The sequence below is a fragment of the Narcine bancroftii genome, chromosome 2 (assembly GCF_036971445.1).
Source record: "Narcine bancroftii isolate sNarBan1 chromosome 2, sNarBan1.hap1, whole genome shotgun sequence".
NCBI lineage: Eukaryota > Metazoa > Chordata > Chondrichthyes > Torpediniformes > Narcinidae > Narcine > Narcine bancroftii.
The window spans coordinates 146,312,899-146,337,936 of record NC_091470.1 but is presented as its reverse complement, the minus strand read 5'-3'; the positions used below and the strand labels follow the sequence as shown (position 1 = coordinate 146,337,936).

Below are 25,038 nucleotides of genomic sequence, written 5' to 3'. Positions count from 1 at the left end.
CATAGAATAGGATACTGAAAAGGTGTTTTACCTGTTGTTTCATCTTCATCCTCTCCTTCTGGCTCTACTTCTCTTGTGATGGTACTAATGATCTTCAGCTCTGGGAACAGTGGAACCCCCTCATCACTTTCAAATTCAGAGGCGGCCCGTGCAAAGTGATCAATACCACTCAGACTGATCTTTGGGTCATCGGGCTGAAGAACCATGACATAGCCCTCCATATCTGGGATAGTGATGCACGTCTCTTCATTGAAGCACCTGGAAAATATTTTTTGTACCATGTTCAAGATGTTAGCTTACATCCGTCTGCATAACTTCCAAGTGTAAATGTAATTTCCTGGTATTCAGAAGAAAGGAAACCATAAACAATCTGTCCTTGCTTAACTTTTCTTTGGATACATGACTGGAGGATAGATCATTCTCCATTTCACAACACACTGCTTTTCAGAATCACAAACTAAAATATTTTATTTTCAAAAACACATCTGTAAACCAAAGGCAAATAAGTTACCACTGATAATGGCATTCTTTCAAGATAGCCTTAACTGTAGTGTTCTCATTTTACCATCACATTCAATTGCTTGAAAACAGTCCAATGTCAGATGGGTTTTAATAGGAGGCTAGGATCTCATTGCAAATATATCCTTGACAAGCTGTAATCATTAATGAGATCCTAACTTCCTATTAAAACAACTTTTACAAGAATCACCACCCCATACACAGCTCAATGTACGGCATAATGTGTGTGAGGCAAGCGAGATGGCACCAGGTTGAAGATGCTTCATGACCACCATAGTTAGCCTTCGTGTCGGTTGGTGGTGAATCTAAACTTAGTTTAAATTGTAGATTTGAGACGTCTGTGTTAAGCAAATTCAATTTTCCAACTTACTTCACAGTTGTGATAATTTTTAATCGTCTTATCCCAGGTGTTGGGAACTGCCTGGAGTTGAGGTATGACACATGTTGCATACTCTTATCGATTTTTTCAATATCATTCCCTTCCAAGCCAAGTACTGTCTGGGTGGGATTGAAATTAACCTGAAAAGAGATTGAAATATTTTAAATCTTGTTTATAACAGTTTTCTAAATTAGGAGCTGAAGGTCTCACTATTCCTTTGAGATCTGCTTGAAAACTGACTCAATGGCCCAAAATAGCTCCATCATATTGTGTTACAGAATTCCAGAAAGACCCATTCAGCATCCAAATGTGGGCAGTTGGTACAGCACCATAAAAGACTAGTCACCAATTGTGCCCTGACCCCATTTATAATGCCAGTGGAGACTGATCACTAAATCAATTTGGGGAATAATTAGTGCATCACATTGATAACAAAATGGGTGAAATTTAGATTTTGTTTAAAGGGCGATGGGTTCTGACCAATATCTGACAGTTCAGGAATTAGCAACTCTGAACTACCACCACTGAAATTCTATGTAATGGCATGTGGTATCACTGTTAAAAATATTACAAACAACTGACCTCAGAAAGATCAGTGTTCAACTCTCAGCAGATAATAGATCACATAATTTGGTGCAAGCAAAATGCAACGGAAAAATTATGACAGGTTTTCTGTTGTAGAAAAATAGTAGACATACAATTTGTTCCCAGATTCCCAATAATTGAAATTTTGCTTCTGGGAAAATCTTAACAGCAAGGAGTTGGAGGAAGAAAAGTGAAGCAGCTCATTAGACTGTGTTCACATGGGTGCAAAAAAATGGAGTGGATGTAAAGCAAAACTGCTTCCAGTTTCCCAATATCCAGTTTGTACCCTAACTGTCCTGCAATGACATATCAGTGAGTACAGGTTTGACTGGAATTTAATTAAGTAAAAAGCTTAATAAAATTTTAATCAGAGCAGAAAAATCTAAGAAAGCACTGTTTACATCATCAAATACAAAGAAACTGGGGGGGAGTCACGTGATGGAGCAGTGGCCGGACGTTGAACTCCAGCCCTCTCCAGAAAAGTCGGAAAAAACAAAGGAAAACACAAAGGCACAAAAATAAAAATTAAAGAAAAGTGAGTATAAAGGTGGAAAGAAGATGGCGACGAAAAAAGAAAAATCGAAATCAACGGTAAGAAGAGAGGAAGAGAAGACAACGGAAGAAGGAGAAGGCCTTACCTGTTCGACGAGGCCCGCGGTGGAGAGAGAAACCCTCTCCCTCAGGTCGGTAGAAGGTGGACTACAAAAATGGCTCGCTGAGCCGAGTAAAAGTGCGCAACCGCGCATGCAAAAAAACACACCGACGGGAGGGGTGACCAGCTGGGGAGTCGATCTCCACAGCCGGCAATGACAGCTGCAGAACACCTGCAGCAAGAGTAGAACATAGAAGACAACGAAAACAAGAAAGAAGAAAAGAAAAGGGCAACAAAGAAACAACAGATGGCCAACCCAGAGGAAGAAGAAGAGGAAGAGGAAGAGTACAGTGAAATAGAAGAAGAAGGGAAAGGCAAGATAAAGGATATACTTTCTCTTATTAAAGAATACATGGAGTCATTTAAAGAATGGCAAGCGCAAGAATTTAATGATTTAAGAAGAAGAATAAACAATACAGAAGAGAAAATGAATAAAATAGATATGACCTTAACAGAAATGGGAAAGAGAATGGACAAGATGGAAGAGCGGGAAGCAGCAGCAGAAATGGAGGTAGAGGACTTAAAAAAGAAATTAGAGGAATCTAATAAAAAAGTTATAGAGACACAAGAACTGTTAGCTCAGAAAATAGATATAATGGAAAATTATAATAGAAGAAATAACATAAAGATAGTGGGCCTTAAGGAAGATGAAGAAGGCAAGAATATGAGAGAGTTTATAAAAGATTGGATCCCCAGGATCCTAGGATATCCAGAACTACAGCAAGAAATGGAAATAGAAAGGGCACATAGAGCAGTGGCCTTTAAACCACAACCACAACAAAAGCCAAGATCTATTTTAGTAAAATTCCTAAGATATACTACAAGAGAAAAGGTACTGGAGAAGACAATGGAAAAAGTAAGAGAGGGCAACAAGCCACTGGAGTACAAAGGGCAAAAAATCTTCATTTATCCAGATATAAGTTTTGAACTCCTGAAGAAGAGAAAGGAGTTCAATACAGCAAAGGCGATTATATGGAAGAAAGGGTATAAATTTATACTAAAGCATCCAGCAGTATTGAAAATATTTATTCCAGGACAACAAAACAGACTATTCTCGGATGCAGAGGAAGCACGAAAATTTGCAGAACAATTACAAAATAGACTGAGGGATGAAGACGTGTAACGAGAGTACAAAAGACTGCGAATTAAAAAGACACATAAGTTTTGAACTCCTGAAGAAGAGAAAGGAGTTCAATACATCGAAAACGATCTTATGGGAAAAAAAACTATTCTCGGATCCAGAAGAAGCAAGGAAATTTGCAGAACAACTACAAAACAACCAGAGAGATGAAGATATGTAATAAGAGTAAAAATGACCACGATTTATATGTATGTGGGTAAAGAGGTATATGTATAATGTGCATACTTGAATGTATCCGTATTTAGAGGAAAATATAGATAGTATAGACAAGAATTAATAAGGGAAGGTAATGGAATAGAGAGAATAAGGAGGGAACTAAAAGCTGCTCAAGAATACTACAGCGCCTGCCTCGCTCGGCCGGGGCCGGGGCCGCCGCCTTCCCCTTGCCTCAGTCCGGGCACAGGGGCAGCAGCGGCGGCGGCCCCGGTCCGGGCGGGAGCGGGGGGGAGGCGGCGGCCCCGGCCTCGGTCGGGTGGGGCAGGCGGAGGCCCCGATCCGGGCGGAGAGTTGTGGGTGGCGGCCCCGGTCCGGGCACAGGGAGAGCGGCGGCGGCCTCGGCCCCGGTCCGGGCAGTATGGACCAACCTAAGAAGGGAGGCAGACCCCTCCAGCCCGGGTAAGAAACCTGCATAGGAGAAGGTCACTCCGATATAAAACCTACGACCCAAGGACCTCGCTGCCAGGTCCCAGCTTGCTTGGCCACGGCACACGAACCATGGGTGTAAAGGGTGGGGCCAGTACTGCGCACACTGCACTCCACCTAAAAGCTCCTTTGCGCAGGCCCGAGGACAGGTCCACGTCCTCCCCCTCCACGTCCTCCCCCTCCACGTCCTTTAAATCTTCGTCCATGAAGCCAAGCCAAAGAAAAGAGTGACCTTTGTTACATATGAAAAGTGAAATCTTTTCTGGGGGGAGGCTGGGTGGGGAGGAGTTGCGGTCACTGCAAAATCAGCTGACGCTTGCGAGTGAATTCGCAAATCCAAATGGAGAGGGGAGATGTGGTTGTCCGACAAGCGATAAAGGACAACTCAGGAGGGGAAGGGGAGATTGGTGCTAAAGAAGTTTTAAATAGGAGAATAAGGAAAATGTTTGATGTTTTAGGAATGTTGTCTTACAAAGGGTTCAAAACAAGAAAACAGAAATGGATAAGAAGGAAAGGTAATGATGGAGAAACGGAAAGGGAAGATAAAGTATAAAATGGCTACGTTGAACTATATGACTTTAAATATTAATGGAATACATAACCAAATTAAAAGGAAGAAACTGCTAAATTTACTGAAAAAAGAAAAAATTGATATAGCATTTGTGCAAGAAACACATTTAACTGAATTGGAGCACAAGAAATTAAAGAGAGATTGGGTAGGACACGTAACAGCAGCATCGTATAATTCAAAAGCAAGAGGAGTGGCTATATTAATTAGTAAAAATGTGCCATTTAAAATAGAAGAGGAAATAATAGATCCAGCAGGGAGATATGTAATGATAAAATGTCAGATATATTCGGAGTTTTGGAATCTACTCAATGTATATTCACCTAACGAAGAAGATCAAAAGTTTATGCAAGATATCTTTTTGAAGGTAGCAGATACGCAAGGGAACATATTAATAGGAGGGGATTTCAACCTGAATTTGGATTCAAATATGGACAAAACTGGGAAAAAAATTAACAGAAAGAACAAAGTAACCAAATTTATAATTAAATCGATGGAAGAAATGTAACTTTTGGATATATAGAGGAAACAACACCCAAAGGAAAAGGAATATTCATATTACTCGGCTAGACATAAAACATACTCAAGAATAGACCTATTTTTGTTATCAGCTCGTATGCAAGATAGAGTAAGAAAAACAGAATATAAAGCTAGAATACTATCGGACCATTCACCCTTAATATTGACAGTAAAGTTAGAGGACATCCCTCCAAGAATGTATAGATGGAGATTAAACCCCATGTTACTTAAAATGCAGGATTTTAGAGAATTTATTGAAAAACAAATAAAAATGTATTTTGAAATAAATACGGAATCAGTGGAAGATAAGTTTATACTATGGGATGCAATGAAAGCATTCATTAGAGGGCAAATAATAAGTTATGTAACCAAGATGAAGAAGGACTATAATCAGGAAACAGAGCAGTTGGAAAGGGAAATAGTAAATATAGAAAAAGAATTAGCAATGAAGGAAGATACAACTAAAAGAAGAGAATTGGCAGATAAAAAAATAAAATATGAAACACTACAAACATATAAGGTGGAGAAGAATATAATGAAGACAAAACAGAAATATTATGGACTAGGTGAAAAAACGCACAAAATACTAGCATGGCAGCTTAAGACAGAACAAGCTAAGAAAATGGTATTGGCATCAGGGAAAAAAGACAAACAAATTACATATAATCCAAAAGAAATTAAGGAAAACTTTAGAGAATTCTATGAACAATTATACCGAACTGAAAACGAAGGGAAAGAAGGGAAAATAGATGAATTTCTGACTAAAATGGAACTACCAAAACTACAAATAGAGGAACAAAATAAATTAACAGAGCCATTTGGAATAGTAGAAATACAAGAGATAATAAAAAAATTACCAAATAATAAGACACCAGGAGAGGATGGATTCCCAATAGAATTCTACAAAACATTTAAAGACTTATTAATTCCTCCCCTCCTGGAAGTAATCAACCAGATTGATAAAACACAAAGCTTACCAGATTCATGTGATACAGCAATAATTACAGTAATACTAAAGCTAGGGAAAGATCCACTCTCACCAGCGTCATATAGACCAATATCTTTACTAAACACAGATTATAAGATAATAGCTAAACTATTAGCAAACAGATTAGCAGAGCAGGTACCGAAAATGGTAAATTTAGACCAAACTGGATTTATCAAAAAAAGACGCACAACAGACAATATTTGTAAATTTATTAACTTAATTCATGCAGTAGAAGGGAATAAAGCACCTACAGTAGTAGTTGCTTTAGACGCAGTGAAGGCCTTTGACAGAGTAGAATGGAATTATTTGTTCAAAGTATTGCAAAAATTTCAGTTTACCGGAGAAGTATATTAATTGGATTAAAGCATTATATAAGGGACTGTTAGCGAAAGTGACAGTAAATGGACATGTATCAAAGCAATTTAACTTAAGCAGGTCAACACGGCAGGGATGCCCACTATCACCTTTATTGTTTGCGTTAGCTATAAAACCACTAGCAGAATTGATAAGAACAGAAAATAATATAAAAGGAATAAAAATAAAAGACAAGGAATATAAAATCAGTTTATTTGCGGATGATGTTATAGTGTACTTAACAGAACCAGAACTACCAATAAAAGAATTATATAAGAAATTGAAGGAATATGGAGAAGTGTCGGGGTACAAGATCAACGTAAATAAAAGTGAAGCAATGCCTATGAATAATGCGGATTTCTCAAAATTTAAGAAGGAATCACCATTTAGATGGCAAATGCAAGCAATAAGATACCTAGGTGTACAAATAAACAAAAATCTCAGCCAACTATATAAACTCAATTATTATCCACTAATGAAAAAATTACAGGACGATTTAGAGCATTGGAAAGATTTACCACTAACACTAATAGGAAGGATAAACTGTATTAAAATGAACATTTTTCCAAGGATATTATACTTATTTCAGGCATTGCCAATACAACTGACAGAGAAATTCTTCAAGGAGTTAAAGAAAATAATAAGGAAATTTTTATGGAGAGGGGGGAAACAGAGGATAGCACTAGATAAATTAACAGAATGGTATAAACAAGGAGGCTTACAACTGCCAAACTTTAAAAATTATTATAGAGCCGCACAATTAAGATACCCATCAGATTTTTATCAAACAAGGCAAAAGCCAGATTGGACGAGATTAGAATTAGATAAAATAGGGGAAAAGATACCTGAACACATATTACATAAATGGGATGAAAAATTGGTACAACATAGAAGTTCTCCAGTATTACATCATATCCTCAATATTTGGAAGAAGATTCATGTAGAAAGAAATAAAACAAATTATCAATTACCAAAACTAATATTGATGCAAAACAAGTTACTCCCTTTTACAATAGATAACCTTTCCTTTAGAGAATGGGAAAAAAAAGGGATTAAAAGAATAGAAAATTGTTTTTCAGGAAATAGATTATTATCCTTTGAACAAATGAAAGATAAGTACAATATAACTCAAGATACAGCGCTGGCATATTACCAATTGAGATCCTACTTGAAGGATAAATTAGGAAGCAGTTTGAGTTTGCCAGAGGGAAGTAACCTTGAATATGTGATTACAGATACAATGATAATCAAAAGATTTATAACAAATATGTATATTAAACTGCAAGAAAAGGAGAATGAGGAAACAAATGGTAAAACTAAGCAAAAATGGGAACAAGATTTAAATATAAAGATAAAAAGGAAACATGGGAGAAGTTATGCTCCGGAACGATGAGAAATACAATAAATACGAGGTTACGTATGATACAATATAACTAGATACACAGGCTATACATTACACCTCAAAAGTTAAATAAATGGGACCCAACAGTATCTGATAGATGTTTTCGATGTAAAAAAGAAATGGGAACAACAATTCATACAATCTGGACATGTGAGAAAGTAGAAAAATTTTGGGAAGATCTAAATCAGATATTAAATAAAATAACAGAAAACAATATACCAAAGAATCCAGAGATCTTCCTCCTAAGTAACATAAAAAACAAAGAATTTGGAATTGATTTGGAGGATGCACAAAAAAGATTTGTTAAGATAGCTCTAGCCGTAGCAAAAAAATGTATTATGTCAACCTGGAAATTGGAAGATAATTTGAAAATACAACAATGGTATATGGAAATGAATAAATGTATTCCATTAGAAAAAATAACATATAGTTTAAGAAATAATATTGAAATATTCAAACAAATATGGGAGCCTTACATTAAATACAATAGCGAAAACCTACCGGGGACAATCATTACCTAAGTTAACGGAAGGAAAAGGAAATGAAAAGAATGGACTCAGTAGAATTTCTGGTGTATTTTTATTGAATGACAACATTGTCTGACTGGTTTAATGTATCCTAGATTTTATACCTTAAATGGACGGGAGGGGGGAGGTAGGGAGGGTGGGATGGGAGGAGGGAGGAGAAAATGGCACTGTATATGTGTGAAAAGGAAAAAGTGTGTACCATGGTTAATGTGATTTATGGTGTGAAAAATAAAAAATTTAAAAAAAATACAAAGAAAATAACCTCAACAGCTCTTACCTTCACACTTTTGTCCAGATGATCAGAATCCAAGAGATCCAGCCCTTCCTTGCAAGTGTACAAGCAATCAATCACCTTTTTGCTTTCAATTTTTCCAGTCTGTACCATCAAACCAGCAAGATTGCCTTGGAAAAATTGAGCCATGCGAAATTCTCCTCCTGCAGTAATAAAAATAGAGTTAAATATGTTTTTTTTTTTAAAAGAGTTTTGCTTTGTAATTTTTCAAATCTTTCAATAAACGTGCATTCATGCAGGTTAGTGAAACTTCCATTCTTACCATGGTTAGCTCTGATCTCATGTGCATAATGGCTGACTTGCAATAGGGAATGCCGTCATGCATATGGACTGAGAAAAAGCAGCTCTTTAGTCAAGTAAAATGTATGAAGATGGAACAGGAGTGGGGAGGGGTGAGTCGTTGCACAAGCTTTAAGTCAGTGAGGTGGTCACAAATACTCATTAGATTAAACCTATTGCTAAATATTAAAATTAAGAGAACACAACACAGAACAAAGGTTATTCAGGCAATGGTCTCTGCCTGATTATATATTTAATTCACTTGAAGAAAACGCCAGCTGACAGGAAAATATTTTTAAAATTCTATAGAATTGAAATACTGAATTGATTTTGCACCAGACACCATATTACTACATCCTCTACACCCCCCCCCCCCCCCCCACCCACAAGCTCTTGCATAAATTGCCTTAACTGGTATCAGGTAAACGGAGTAATTGTAACTGTTACACACTTCCATTGCTTATTTTTGAACTTTATTCCTCTGCAGAGCCCTGTTGATTATCAAAAGGAATATACTGTGCTCAGAATCCAACTGTCAGAGCTTTGTAATAAGGTGAGCCACAAAAGAACCTGGAAAGCTAACAAGGTGATGCACTATTCTTGGAATAAAATTTCAAATGTAAAATTATTGCACTTGCTGTACAAGATAAATGGTTGCAACTCCAGATATAGAAATGCTCCAGTATTTAATTTGAGGGGTGGGGGGGAAAACACGGCTAAATGCAAATGGTATGCTACCAATCCTTGAAATCAAGGGCAAATTATTTACAGCATGAATGTCATGCAAGATTAAAAAAACAATCCTTCCAGAACATTCACCTGGAATCACTCTCATTGGGTTGTGATAACCATACAATTCTATGGATGAAATAGAGAAATCTATAGAATTAAACAAATATTGAAAACCAAAGAAAATCCAAAAGCTTTTAACATCTCAGTTGAGATGAACTGGAGTCAACAGTTGGCTGGTATACATGTTGAGAATTCAGCACTGGCTTCTATTTAATAACCAACTCACGATCAAATAGCATGCACACAGAAACCCCAACTGCCAACCATCCCACACTTCTCAGTGAAAATCAATTTAGGAAGCATGATGCAGAAATAAGCAGGGATGATACAGCCAAAGTGGACAAAATAAATGAACACTTTCATGCTAATTGTGAACATGTACTAAATAGGAGGGAAACCCCCAGGAACCTGGATAGGCTTCAGTCACAGTTTCATTTTCATTTTCGCTTCCTGTATATTCTGTGGAAAAGCAAGACAAAAAAAATGAAGAACTGCGGATAAAGGACCAAATGACCACGGGGAATTTAACTGCACGTGTCAAAATCCTTGGGCCAGAAAATTGCTGGCAATTCTAAACTACTGAATTAAAAATACTAAATGGGTTTTCCTTGGATCAGTTATGAAATGTTTATCTAGTCTAGTTACAACAAAATTTCTGGTTTCTTTCTCCCACTCCAGCCTATTTCTTAACCCATCATTGTTGTGGAGTCTAAATGCAAAGGCAGCAACCCATGTTGAGGAGGAACTTGCCCAGATGATCCTTGTCCAAGACGAACAAAATCTGGGCAGATCTTTCGATCATGAAGGGCGGCAGGCAGGCTTGCTCCAGTCCTGCAGGAGTGACTGGATAGCGATCACCAGCAAAGTTGGCTATTTCACCCGTCTAATTCTGCAACGCTGAGCCTAATTGTGGGTCTGTATTGACTTATACGGCAATGCATAGTACCTTCCACCTGAATTCAATTTTCGGATCAACCAAGAAAGCAATTTGCAATTAATCTACTATGTTTTTCAAGACCTAAATTATTTTCATAATCAGAAAAGGTAGACATTTTCTATATTAAATGAGATAAATACAATTGTTTCCAATTTAGATGATTTGTAAAATTAAAAGCAGACACACTAATTACCTGAAACCTTCCTCCCTCATTTTCTGAAGGTCAAGGTCAATCTGACATACAGAATCACTAAGAACATCTGCGGGAAGCTGATCAAATGTCAACAGACAGACAAAATGTCACTAGGTCAATCTTGTTGGTGGAAGGGAGCTAAACAATCATAGCTGAGCCAGAATTTGCATAATAGTCAGGCATTCCAAAAGCATTTGCTGTGCAGTTGTTTTCCTGGTTACATAAGTCAGAGGAACTATTTGTTTTCTTCCACAAATACATGTTAAAAAGGACACAAGAAACAGGTAGGTCATTCACCCCTTATTCTTCTGCTGCCATGCAATAAAGCCATGGTTGATGTCTTACCTACATTAATCCCATATCCCTTGATTCCCTTCATATCTACAAATCTATCAATCAGACTTTGAGGTGAAGGAATTTCTTTATCCTTAATGGCTGACCCCTTATTCTGAGATTGTAAACAATGTTTCTTGATACCTGATCAAAGGAAGCGCCCCACCACATCTACCACATAAAGCCCTATAACTTTGCCCCCCCCATATTTTAATGAGATTATATTTCATGGTTCAAAATTGAAGAACACAAAGAAAACAGCTTCAGAGTCCTATAACCCGGACCAAGATTCCTCAATTCTTGCTCTCAAATTCTCTCACAATAAAGGCCAACAACCAATAGGAGAATAAGGAAAATGGTGGATGTTGTAGGAATGTTGTCTTATAAAGAGTTGAAAATAAGAAAACAGAAATGGAAAAGGAGGAAAGGTAATGATGGAAAAACGGAAAGAGAAGATAAACAAAATATAAAAGGGCTACGCTGAACTATATGACTTTAAATATTAATGGAATACATAACCAAATTAAAAGGAAGAAACTACTAAATTTAAATGAATAAATGTATTCCATTAGAAAAAATAACATATAGGTTAAGAAATAATATTGAAATATTCGAACAAGTATAGGAGCCTTACATTAAATACAATAGCGAAAACCTACCGGGGACAAACATTACCTAAGTTGATGGAAGGAGAAGGAAAGAAAAGAATGGACTCAGTAGAATTTCTGGTGTATTTTTGTTGAATGACAACATTGTCTGACTGGCTTAATGCAACCTAGATTGTATACCTAAAATGGATGAGAGGGGGGGGTGGGGGGGTGGCTTGGGAGGAGGGGGGGGAGAAAAAGTCACTGTATATGTGTGAAAAAGAAATAGTGTATATCATGGCTAATGTGATTTATGGTGTGAAAAATAAAAAATTTTAAAAAAAATAAAGGCCAACAACCATCAAGTAATTAAAGTAACCCTTGCCTATCAACTGATTCATGTACAAGGATGCCAAGGTTCATCATCTTTTAAAAAAAATTGATTTATTTTTAAACGTGGGTGATCTCATATTATATTCCACCTGCTGCATCCTCACCCACTCACTTAACTTCTGTCCTTTAAGTCACTATATATCCTCCTCAAAGACCACGTTGCCACCTGGAGTCCAAAACAAACTAGGATGGATTACATTCAATTCCTTCATCCAAATGACCAACAACTGGGAAAATAGCACAAATCTCCACAACCTGCCAATCTGACATGATCCATTTACCCCTGGTGAGCCTGCATATGAAATATTGAGTTTGATGATTTTTCTCTCATAAATACACATCAACTCAGTTCAACCCTATTATTTTATGATGTTCAGTTACCACTTCCTTAAGAAGTTCAAGCATTTTCCCGACCACCAATGTGGGCTGTTATACCTGGCATGTTCTCTCCCTTTTTTTTTTTAAAAAAAAATCAAGCAACATGGTCAATTTACTCCCTTCCAGTCTGAGGGAACAGTTCTGGAATATATCATATTTTGGAAAAAGATTGCACTTCCTGCAGGCCATCAGGCTCTGGAAATTTATTGCCTTTCAGAACCATTAATGTCTCTATACTGACATCTGACTACTACCTGTTTCTAAGAATTCTTCGTTTACTCCAGTAAGAGTTCCCTCCACGATTCCAATTTCTTCATTTGAGAAGATGGGATAAAATATTCAATTTCTCCTCCATTTCCTTACTTCCTAATACAATTCTTCCTGTTGCTGGTTTTAAGTGGCATATATTAATTATAACTCATCTTCCTTTAAGTATTAGGCTTTAAAGCTACTTTTGTGTTGCTAAATTACTGTTCTATTCTGTATTAAAATTTAAATAACTGAGAACACGATCTATTGATTTTAATATGTGCCTACTTTCCGCTCCGTCTCCCTGTATACCTTGCCAACAAGCTCCAATCACCAGCTGGGTTTCAATCTTGGAATGGTGCAGTGGATAATCTTCAGTCACTAAAAATGGATCATGTGCAACTCCATCCACAAACAGGGCCACGGTGGGGAGGTCCACATTTAGCACATAGTGATGCCATTCTTTATCACACACCTATAAGATGCACAAAAAAAAGAAAATAAGGCAGTGCAATTATCCAGCTCCCTTTAACAGATTATGCACTATTTTGCTTAACAGAAAACTAAACAAACTGCATGCAGAAACTTGTTCCACAAGTTTCAAACAATTAAATATATTACTATATTAATAGATTAATTTTATTCCTTCCAAGACGTTGGGCTCCAGTTTGCTCTAATGAACATTCTCCACAATCTAGATAGCCATTCTACCACATACTATTAATTTTTGTGAATGGAACTGATAACAGCATCAAAATTAGAGAATATTCCTGACATGCAATATATTTAAAAGTAATATAATTCCATTAAATGCAGAGTAAAAGCCCCAACCCTCAGATTCAATCTCAAAATAGCATAGATAAGTTCCTGTTCAGGTGGCACTTGTCAATTTCACTCACTTTGCTGATAAATGCCAAATAGGACAAGTCAAGGGTGGCTCAAGTTCATTTCTGACAGGAGACCTTAAAACTATCATAAAAAGGGAATTTGAAATGTTATGAAACTGCACTGTTCCCAAAACTGCTGTGGATCAGTTCACCCAACATGACATAGCCATTATTCATAAATCCAAATTCAACTTTACTATCTTGTACAGGATGGCTCCCATCACCCAAATCGTGGCCAACAAGAATGCAGAATTGGAGCGGATTTTTAAAAGAAAAATTGGATACAAAAAACCTCTGTAGATATACTTGATGTTTATAATTTTATTCATCAGCTATATTTAACGCCGGAGAAATTTAAAAAAATTGGACTTAGTAAGTTGGATTCTTGTTTTCAATGTGATCAGACGGCCAATACTTTTTTGCATACTGTTTGGCTTTGTGATCGATTGCAACAGTTTTGGAAAGGTATTCAATCTATTTTTAACATTTTATATAATATCCATCTTGTATTAGATCCCGATATATTCTTATTAAGGAACATGCAATCATTAATTGATTTAGGTTTAGAGGATTATCAGATTTCCTTTATCTATTTAGCTTTAGTCGTGGCTAAGAAATGTATAGCACTTACTTGGAAAGATAAAAATATATTAACTTTAGATAAGTGGTATTTGGAGATGAAATTTTGTTTGACTATGGAAAGGATATCTTTTTCAATTCAGGATAGATGTCTTTTTATAAGTTAAAGTGGACTCCGTTTGCTAATTATATGCATTTAAGTTTGATTTAAATACATGTTTAAGCGTGTTATTTTAGTATTGATAAAAAAAATTTTTTGTTAGAATTTTTTTAAGGTTAAGTTTTATCTCTTTTTTTGTAAGTGGGTATTTTTTTTCCATATATAATATTGTTAATTTTATTAACTCTTCACTCTTTATTTGGGGGGGACTAATTTTAAGTTAGATTACTAATATTGTGTTACAATTAACAGGGGGGGGGTTATTTTGTGTAGTTTTCTGATGTAATATTGTAATCATACCATTTTAATTTTTTCTTTTATTTTTCTTTAAATGTAATTCTCTATTGTATTCATGTTATAAAATTTTAAATAAAGTTTTCAAACAAAAAAGATATACTTGATGTTTATCAGGCAAAGGATATGAAACCAACCAATGATTCCTACATTACAAGTGCATCTCCAGTCAATCCAACTGTTTATCTGCACTCTTGCTGGATATAAACATATCGATATATCAATTTTCAAACCTGATCTATTTTCCAATGGAACTCTGCAGGCCTGAAGTTCTCATTCTCTGAAGGATTCTGACGGAGGAGGAAAACCAAGCGGCAGTTGTGCACATAAAGGGAATAGTGGTGACGATTCATTTCTACATTGATTCAAATACACAACAAGCAATATGCATCATCAACTCTGCAGCAAAATTCACCAACTTTAATTCCTGTTCAGGAAAATATTTGAAATTAATGGCCCCCAACAACAACACCCCTCTTGCCCCAACTACCGCAAAGAGATTCAAATTAGGTCTAGGTTAGCTTGCCACCATGATCCTTCAGATTAGATTTTAGTCTTGGCCATAGCGCCATCGGGGCAGTAATTAGTGAGAGACAGAGGAAATACCCAGGTAGATGACGAAATTTTCCACATGCAGCTACATTTCATAAAAAAATGAAAAATCCACAAAGCCAGCTTCAGGATGTAAAATATGCAAGTAGCAAGCATACAAAATTCTATCAAGACACAATAACAGCCTCTGGTTATTGCATGCGGTGTCACAGATAGATCATTCCCTTGCATTGCTATGTCCAATTTTAATGTGAAATTGTAAACGGCCTGGAAGGTGCCGCCATTAGTCGGACCTCAAAAGCATGCAACAGCAGGGTTCTGTTCTCAGCAGACATGCAGATAAAAACAATGCATACACATTTCAGTAGGGGTCACTAGATAGCAGCGAGCAGGATAACCATTTTCCTCACCCAAACAGAGGTCAATAAATCAGCAAATTAAAGACAAATCACTCAAATCTGTGAAATGTGTGGGTGCAGATCACAAGCCCCACTGTGCCAAGGGAGTTGATGGTTAAATTATCAATAATTCTATTTTTAAAATAGGCCCAACTTAATGGGGATTACTGAAAACAATCAATCCAAAAACAAATGCACAGAGTTTTATGATACATTATGAACATGAGTGATCCTGAAGCACCTTGCTCGATGCCCTATTTCAGAAATTAAATCTTGATCTGTTACTAAAGCCTGGATCAAGCTTTTCATTTGAAGTGACAGTCCAATTTTTAAAAGACTTTGTTTGAGTGCCCACCAATCAAGGACTCTGATTAAACTGTAGTTTTGAAGTCTATTTTCAGTTCATCATAACTTATTCTATCATTTGATTTTTGTTGTACAACATTTTACTGCTCTAAAAGTGGAAATACCAGTTTTATCCATGATCTGAGCTATTTATTTCTGAATCAAGTTAAAAATAGTTAATTCTTAGTTGCTCAGAACTAAAAACATTCTGTTCCACCATTAATCTGTTGTTAATTTGATAGGACCTTTTAACAACTGCAATTTCTTTAATACAGGTTAATATTAGGCCAGAATAGCACAGGAATAGGCTCTTTCAATGGGAGGCAAGGGGCACTTTATATCACTAACACTAAAGAATCAGTGCTGAGCAAATGAGTGGACTTAAAGGTAGATACATACACCCTATGGTCCTGCGGGAACACATCCCAGGATAATGGGAGAAACGGTGGAAGCTGTAACCAATGTGTTTATGGTCATTTACCAAAATTTTCTGGACAAGACAGCAAATGCAATTCCACTGTTTAAAAAGGATGTAGAAAGATAGATAGGCTGAGTGGGCAAGGATTTGGCAGATGAAGGTCAGTGAATAGGAGGTCATCTACTTTGGAAAGAAATACTTGAATAGGAATAAAAATTTCACCATTGTTTGTTGTGCAGAAAGGTCTAAACTCTTATCCAAGAATTTCAAAAAGTTAATTTTCAGGAGGAGCAGGTAAGCAAGGCAGTAAATGGGATGCCGGCCTTCACTGCTGGAGGAAATGAAAGCAAGAGTAGAATTTGAAACTGAATTACAGGATACTGATAAGCTTGCACATGGTTTACAGTGGGCAGTTCTGGTCTCCTTATTCAAAAAAGGCTTTAGATATTAGCAGAAGATGTTGATCAGGTTGATACTGGAAACAAAGAAGTTACCTTTCGAGGACAGATTGCATAGCCTGAGACTACACTCAACTGAAATTTAGAAGGATGAAGGCAGTTCTTGTATCAAATTTCGGAAAGGAATATACAAGGTAGAAGCAGAGACACAAGGAGGAAATGCTTTTCCTAGTGAATCTGTGGAATGTTCTGCCCAGGGAAGTAGCAGAGGCGGTCTCATTAACTGGATTCAAGATGCAGATAGATAGATATTTTTGTAAAACGGGGGAATTAAGGGTTCAGAGGAACAGGCAGGTAAATGAACCTGAGCTCACAAGAAATCAGCAATGATCTTATAAAATGGAGAAGCAGACTCAAAAGTACAGATGGACTACACCTAATTCTATTTTACTGTGTTCTTATGAGGTAAATTGGCAAGGCAACTTTAAATAAACCCATGCATACCTCTTTTGTCAGAATTACAAAGGATGGTTTCCTTTTCCCCTTGAACACTTGAACCAGGACCATGACGCATCCACACGGAAATAGTAAACGGTTCCTCCAGATTTGTTGTCAAAATACCATCAGGGATTTTCACAGCTTGAGTGCCATTGAATTCAAAGACTTCATCACTGTCATGTCCATTGTCTGTAGGAAGACCAACTGTCCAGTTTGCACTGCTACTTGGTGATGGAAGGAGGTCAACAGTACCAGAAGCAACACCTAATGTCAAATACAAAAAAATATATTTGATTCATCTTTACTTAAGCTGTTCTTAAATAAGAAAACCCAAGCTTAATTTCTTTAATATCCTAACTGCAGAGGGGTTGAACCTATGAACTAATTGTAACAGCACTTGTTAGATGAAATACAAAATCAATTATACAAAACAGTCCAGTTCAACACACAGGTTGGAAGTACTGCTGCCTCAATTCAGGCAACCTGGGTTCAATTCTGCTTATGGTGCAGTCTTTATGCAGTTTGTACTCCTCCCCGTGAATTTTCCCAACACACTACACAAGTTGGTCACAAAAAAACAAATTACCAACTACCAAAATTAATACTGACGCAAAATCAACTAATCCCTTTCACAATAGATAACCTTTCCTTTAGAGAATGGGAGAGAAAAGGAATTAAAAGAAAATTGTTTTTTTGGGAAATAATTTAACATTTGAACAAATGAAGTACAAAAATGGAATAACTCATGGTACAATGTTTGTATACCATCAACTGAAAGCCTACTTAAAGGACAAATTGGGAAGCAGACTGAAATTACCAGAAGGAAGCAGCTTTGAATATGTGATTACAGACACAATGATAATTAAAAGATTTATAACAAACATGTACATCAAGCTCCAAGAGAAGGAAGATGATGAAATAAGCTATAAACCCAAACAAAAGTGGGAAAAAGATTTAAACAAAGATAAAAAAATGAAATATGGGAAAAGTTATGCTCTGGAACTATGAAGAATATAATAAACACGAGGTTACGCATTATATAATATAATTGGTTACACAGGTTTTACATCACGCCCCAAAAATTAAATAAATGGGACCCAGCATTATTGGATAGATGTTTTCACTGTAAGAAGGAAAAGGGAACAACAAGTACATGCAATTTGGACATGTGAGAAAGTGGAAAAGTTTTGGGAAGATCTAAATCAGGTATTAAATAAAATCACAAAAAAAAACAAAAAAATCCAGAGATCTTTCTTCTAAGTAATATAAGTAAAGAATAAGGCCTCAAACTGGATGAAGCGCAAAAAATATTTATTACGATAGTCTTAGCTGTAGCAAAAAAATGTATAATGTCAACTTGGAAATCAGAAGAGAGCCTGAGAATACAGCAATGGTACATAGAAATGAAGAAATGTATTCCATTGGAAAAAATAACATATAATTTAAAAAATAAAGTCACATTATTTGAATAAATTTGGGAACCGTACATGGAACACAACAGAGAGGGCCTACTGCGGACCTCCACACCCTAAAATGATAAGAAGACAAAATAACTTGATTTCGTGTATAAAAGTAGATGACACGATTTTCTTGTTTATTTTCATTGTGTGATAACATTGTTTAATGGGTTTATTGTATTGTATATGTTGAACGTTAAATGGGTTTGGAGGGGAGATGGAAGGTAGGGGGGGAAAAAGGGGAGAAAATGCCACTGTGCATATTTAAGAAGGAAATGTTTGTATATATTTTGGTTGATATGGTTCACAGTGTGAAAAATAAAAAAAATTAAAAAAACACAAGTTGGCCACGAGGTTAATAGAATGCTGTAAATTGCCTCCAACAGAGACTTACAGAAATTAGGCAGTGCGAATGGGAATGTGGGGAGAAGATAGGATAAGCATAGATAACTGCATGATGGTGAGTTCAGCTGAAAAACCGGTTTCAGTGGTACACGATTCTATGACACCAAAAAAAAGCATCATTCCATGCCTCTCCAAGCAAGGATCTTCAGATTTTAGATTGTCAGAGTACATACATGACATCATTTACAACCCTGAGATTCTTTATCCTGCAGGCGAGGCAGAATGACCACTTATTGATAGAACATAACCGTAAATAAAGAAATGTAAACAAACTGATTGTGCAATATAGAGAGGGGAAAAATGCAAAAGTAAAAGTCCTTAAATGAGGACTGGATTGAGTTTATTGTTGAGGAGTCTAACAACAAGAGAGGGGAAGCAGCCGTTTCTGAATCTAAATTTTAAATTTAGACTTACAGCACGGTAACAGTCTATTTTGGTCCATGAGCCCATGCCGTCAAATTAACCTACACCCCCGGTAAGTTTCCAAGGCTGGGTGGAAACCAGAGCCCATAAGGAAAAGTCACTCAGACACGAGAATGTACAAACTCCTTACATACAGCGCAGGATTCAAACCCCTGCCCCAATCGCTGGCACTGCCACAGCATTGTGCTAACCACTAATGGTGCCAGCCCAAATTTTTGTGTCAACAAATTTCTCCCTTTGATTCTGAAGCTCTGGATCAAGCAACATTTTTATCAGCCCTCACCCACTGCATTAAACATCCATTCCCTGGATCACCAGCACATCACTGGTGTATAATCACAAAAAAAAATGCTACTTCAATTCAAGGTTTCTTGGAAATAAATGAAATAGCAGCCTTCTACCACTTTGAAAGACTAGGGAATAAGACATTTGAGAATACTATCATTCCAGTTGAACATCATAATTTAGAAATACAATCACTTTCTATCAGGGTGTTAAGTTCTAAGGAACAAAATCCTGGTGTGTCCTCGGCACAAAAATGGAGCGTCATGGCAACATGGCAATCAAATTAAAGCTTTGCCTCTCCTTCTTTGAGGAAGCTAGGAATGAGCAACATCAGCCAGACCAATACTACCCCACCTCATTGATGAATAACCATTTTAAAATATACAGAAGAGAGTCAAAACTCAATTATGAACAGCTACAATTCCTTTTACGATTCCATTCAAATGTAATTGTCAGGGGAGGCGTGGCATGATGGCATAAGGATCAGACGTGCCTTCCAGTCCTCTCCTGACACTATCTTATTGTTTTGTCTAGAAATGTCCGTTAAAATTCTTTAAAAGTTTAGATAATTTCAGTGCTATTAATTTAACTTATGATGGTACAATTGGTGGAAAAGAGCAAAAAAAAAGACAACAGATCATCAAAAAACTACATTTTCCAAAAGTTCAAGTTTTGGAGCCTGCCTACAGGAAAGACACCGGGACTCAGTGTGAAATGGATCCCAGGAGAGAGGTACAGTGTTCGGATGTAGAGCTCTATGTTACATCGGTAGAGCCCCCTAAAGAGGGCGCCAAACAGCCTTTAGAACAAAGAGTTACTCAAAGGCATTTGTCAACTGTAGAGGTGGCGCTGCAAACTGCATCTTTTGAGATACAAGAACCTATACAACTTGATGTACTGGGAAAATTTAATACATTATGGACTGGGGTAAACCCCGGTCAGCGTCCTCCAGTCATTGCTGGAGAGGCTGTGGCTGGGGTTTCCACACGCAGTCATACTACAAGGAAGGCAACCAGAATGAAGGAAAGAATAGAAGATCCTTTGGAGAAGAAGCAGGAATCTGTTGAGCCAAAATCTCTTCCAATTGAAAAGATTTTTGTGAATCTTGAATCTATATTATCTTATACAATGCAGGGATTATCCAAGATTATGACTGAATTTGGTACTAGGTTTAATACTCTGGTGAAAATACATTCTCAACAGATGGCTGAGTTTGGAGCTTTTAAGCTTGAAGTGAGAGATAAATTTAATTCGTGTGAAGAAGATATAGACGAAATACGGGATCAAGTTTTTGATGTGACCAAAATGGTCGAAGACTTACAAACTCAAAATAAAAATTTGGTGAAAAAGATTGATTATTTGGAAAATCAATCCAGACGGAACAATATAAAGATTATTGGTTTGCCGGAAGGTATGGAGGGACCAGACCCAAGAAAATCTTTTACTGAGTGGATTCCGCAGGTGCTGGGTCAAGAACATTTCCCGGAAGGTATAATACTGGAACGTGCTCACAGAGCCTTGCGTAGAAGACCTATTTCAGGTCAAAGTCCAAGACCTGTTTTGGTTTGTTGCTTGAATTATTACAACAGAAAAATAATTTTACGAGTGGCTATTAGAAATGCACAACAGAGAAAATCACCCTTGATGATTCAAAATAATCGAGTTTTCTTCTATGCGGATTTGAGTCAAGAAGTTATGTTCCAACGACGGGAATTCAATCCTGCTAAAGAGTTGTTGTGGAAGAAAGGTTACAAGGCAACCTTTAGATATCCAGCTGTTTTGAAGGTTTTCCAAGATGGTTGCCAACCAAAGTTCTTTGATTCTCCAAAGGAAGCTATAGCATTTGCTAAAGAGCTGCCAATTACTCAGTTTCAACAGAGACATAGTCCGCCGCGATCTCGAAGGAGACAAGAGATGGAAGAAAAGAGCCGTGCTCCAAGAAGGAATGGTTATAATGGTGACTCGGCAGTTGGAGCTGATTAAAAGAAGAGTTGTCCTTTTTTTTCTAATGTTTTTTTTTAAAAAAAAAGGGATATTAAATAATGATGTTAGTTTAAGATGAAGTGAGAGTTGGGGGAGAAAACTGGATAGGCACTATTTCCTGAAAGTCACCTGCTACGTGTGAGTTATCTCACACCCATTTTTTTTTGGGAGTTACCGCATTGCGCGGTTTAGACGGGATTTAACCTCCTATCCACTGAAGAGGTACTGGGCTTCTCCTCCAGGAAAAACAAGGACTGGTTTGACGAAAACAGCCAGGAAATCCAGGAGCTGCTGGCAAAGAAGCAAGCTGCCCACCAGGCTCACCTTACAAAGCCGTCCTGTCCAGAGAAGAAACAAGCCTTCCGTCGCGCATGCAGCCATCTTCAGCGCAAACTCCGGGAGATCCAAAATGAGTGGTGGACTAGCCTCGCCATACGAACCCAGCTCAGCGCGGACATTGGCGACTTCAGGGGTTTCTACGAGGCTCTAAAGGCTGTGTACGGCCCCTCACACCAAGTCCAAAGCCCGCTGCGCAGCTCAGACGGCAAAGTCCTCCTCAGCAACAAGATCTCCATCCTCAACCGATGGTCAGAACACTTCCAATCTCTTTTCAGTGCCAACCGCTCAGTCCAAGATTCCGCCCTGCTCCAGCTCCCTCAACAGCCCCTAAGGAAGAGCTGGATGAGGTTCCCACCCTGGATGAGACATATAAGGCAATCGAACAACTGAAAAGTGGCAAAGCAGCAGGTATGGATGGAATCCCCCCAGAAGTCTGGAAGGCTGGCGGCAAAACTCTGCATGCCAAACTGCATGAGTTTTTCAAGCTTTGTTGGGACCAAGGTAAACTGCCTCAGGATCTTCGTGATGCCACCATCATCACCCTGTACAAAAACAAAGGCGAGAAATCAGACTGCTCAAACTACAGGGGAATCACGTTGCTCTCCATTGCAGGCAAAATCTTCGCTAGGATTCTACTAAATAGAATAATACCTAGTGTCGCCGAGAATATTCTCCCACTCACAGTGCGGCTTTCGCGCAAACAGAGGAACCACTGACATGGTCTTTGCCCTCAGACAGCTCCAAGAAAAGTGCAGAGAACAAAACAAAGGACTCTACATCACCTTTGTTGACCTCACCAAAGCCTTCGACACCGTGAGCAGGAAAGGGCTTTGGCAAATACTAGAGCGCCTCGGATGCCCCCCAAAGTTCCTCAACATGATTATCCAACTGCACGAAAACCAACAAGGTCGGGTCAGATACAGCAGTGAGCTCTCTGAACCCTTCTCCATTAACAATGGCGTGAAGCAAGGCTGTGTTCTCGCACCAACCCTCTTTTCAATCTTCTTCAGCATGATGCTGAACCAAGCCATGAAAGACCCCAACAATGAAGACGCTGTTTACATCCGGTACCGCACGGATGGCAGTCTCTTCAATCTGGGGCGCCTGCAAGCTCACACCAAGACACAAGAGAAACTTGTCCGTGAACTACTCTTTGCAGACGATGCCGCTTTAGTTGCCCATTCAGAGCCAGCTCTTCAGCGCTTGACGTCCTGCTTTGCGGAAACTGCCAAAATGTTTGGCCTGGAAGTCAGCCTGAAGAAAACTGAGGTCCTCCATCAGCCAGCTCCCCACCATGACTACCAGCACCCCCACATCTCCATCGGGCACACAAAACTCAAAACGGTCAACCAGTTTACCTATCTCGGCTGCACCATTTCATCAGATGCAAGGATCGACAATGAGATAGACAACAGACTCGCCAAGGCAAATAGCGCCTTTGGAAGACTACACAAAAGAGTCTGGAAAAACAACCAACTGAAAAACCTCACAAAGATAAGCGTATACAGAGCCGTTGTCATACCCACACTCCTGTTCGGCTCCGAATCATGGGTCCTCTACCGGCACCACCTACGGCTCCTAGAACGCTTCCACCAGCGTTGTCTCCGCTCCATCCTCAACATCCATTGGAGCGCTTACATCCCTAACGTCGAAGTACTCGAGATGGCAGAGGTCGACAGCATCGAGTCCACGCTGCTGAAGATCCAGCTGCGCTGGATGGGTCACGTCTCCAGAATGGAGGACCATCGCCTTCCCAAGATCGTGTTATATGGCGAGCTCTCCACTGGCCACCGTGACAGAGGTGCACCAAAGAAAAGGTACAAGGACTGCCTAAAGAAATCTCTTGGTGCCTGCCACATTGACCACCGCCAGTGGGCTGATAATGCCTCAAACCGTGCATCTTGGCACCTCACAGTTTGGCGGGCAGCAACCTCCTTTGAAGAAGACCGCAGAGCCCACCTCACTGACAAAAGGCAAAGGAGGAAAAACCCAACACCCAACCCCAACCAACCAATTTTCCCCTGCAACCGCTGCAATCGTGTCTGCCTGTCCCGCATCGGACTTGTCAGCCACAAACGAGCCTGCAGCTGACGTGGACTTTTTACCCCCTCCATAAATCTTCGTCCGCGAAGCCAAGCCAAAGAAAGAAGAACCTCCTACCCATTTTTTTCCCTTTTTTTTGTATTATTAGATTAAAGAGTGAAGGGGTTTTTTTTTAATATAAAAAACTAAAAATTGATGTGGTTTTTTTTGTAAAGTTTATTCAGTAGATAAAGAATATTTGAAATTTAAATGTGAATGGGATGGATAAGTTTTTTTAAATATTTTTTCTTTAAGGTGAAAGGAGTGGTAATTCTGGTGTATATTATTTTGCTATTTTAGTTATAGAACGAAGGGAATAATGGTGAAAGTTATAAATTGAATTGTACAATTCTTAATGAGGCTTGAATTTTGTTTGTGGTTTATGCTCCATTTGTTGAAGATATAGATTTCGTTGTAGATGTGTTTTTATTATTTGGATATCTGAATTTTAACGTAATGATTGGGGATATTTAAATGTGGTATTGGAGCTTTTATTGGATAACTATTCAAGAGTAAAAGGGAAAAATGGTGGAAGAGTACTAAAATTGAATTGTACAATGCTTAATGAGGTTTGAATTTTGTTTTAAGATGGTGGTTTATGTGACTAATATGATGATAGATGTGAAGTTAGTTGATATTTGGTGAAGGTTTATCTCTATAGAGAAAGTTTTTTTTCATTTTTTTTCATGCTACAATTTTTTTTAAGAATTGATTATTGTTTAAGAATTTTTGATAGATAATGTTACTAACTTTAATTTTTTATATTAAGTTTGAGTTAAATATATGTTTCATCTTAACTCCGTTTGTTAAATATATGCATTTAAGT

At 37.9% G+C, this 25,038-nt stretch overlaps 1 protein-coding gene across 13 annotated transcripts in view; it reads right to left on the bottom strand.

Moving 5' to 3' along the window:
* Positions 1-25,038, bottom strand: part of clstn1 (calsyntenin 1) — a 102,264-nt gene that overhangs the window by 10,384 nt on the left and 66,842 nt on the right. For 8 of the 13 annotated variants that reach the window (XM_069918440.1, XM_069918452.1, XM_069918439.1 and 5 more), the window contains 7 exons: positions 17,245-17,502; positions 14,863-14,984; positions 12,998-13,184; positions 10,048-10,098; positions 8,554-8,711; positions 890-1,038; positions 32-258 (listed from right to left, as the gene is read on the bottom strand). In XM_069918440.1, the coding sequence (XP_069774541.1) occupies positions 32-258; positions 890-1,038; positions 8,554-8,711; positions 10,048-10,098; positions 12,998-13,184; positions 14,863-14,984; positions 17,245-17,502 (1,152 nt within the window). The remainder of the gene's footprint in view (positions 1-31; positions 259-889; positions 1,039-8,553; positions 8,712-10,047; positions 10,099-12,997; positions 13,185-14,862; positions 14,985-17,244; positions 17,503-25,038) is intronic. The other 5 variants (XM_069918441.1, XM_069918445.1, XM_069918448.1 and 2 more) reach the window with 3 other exon arrangements.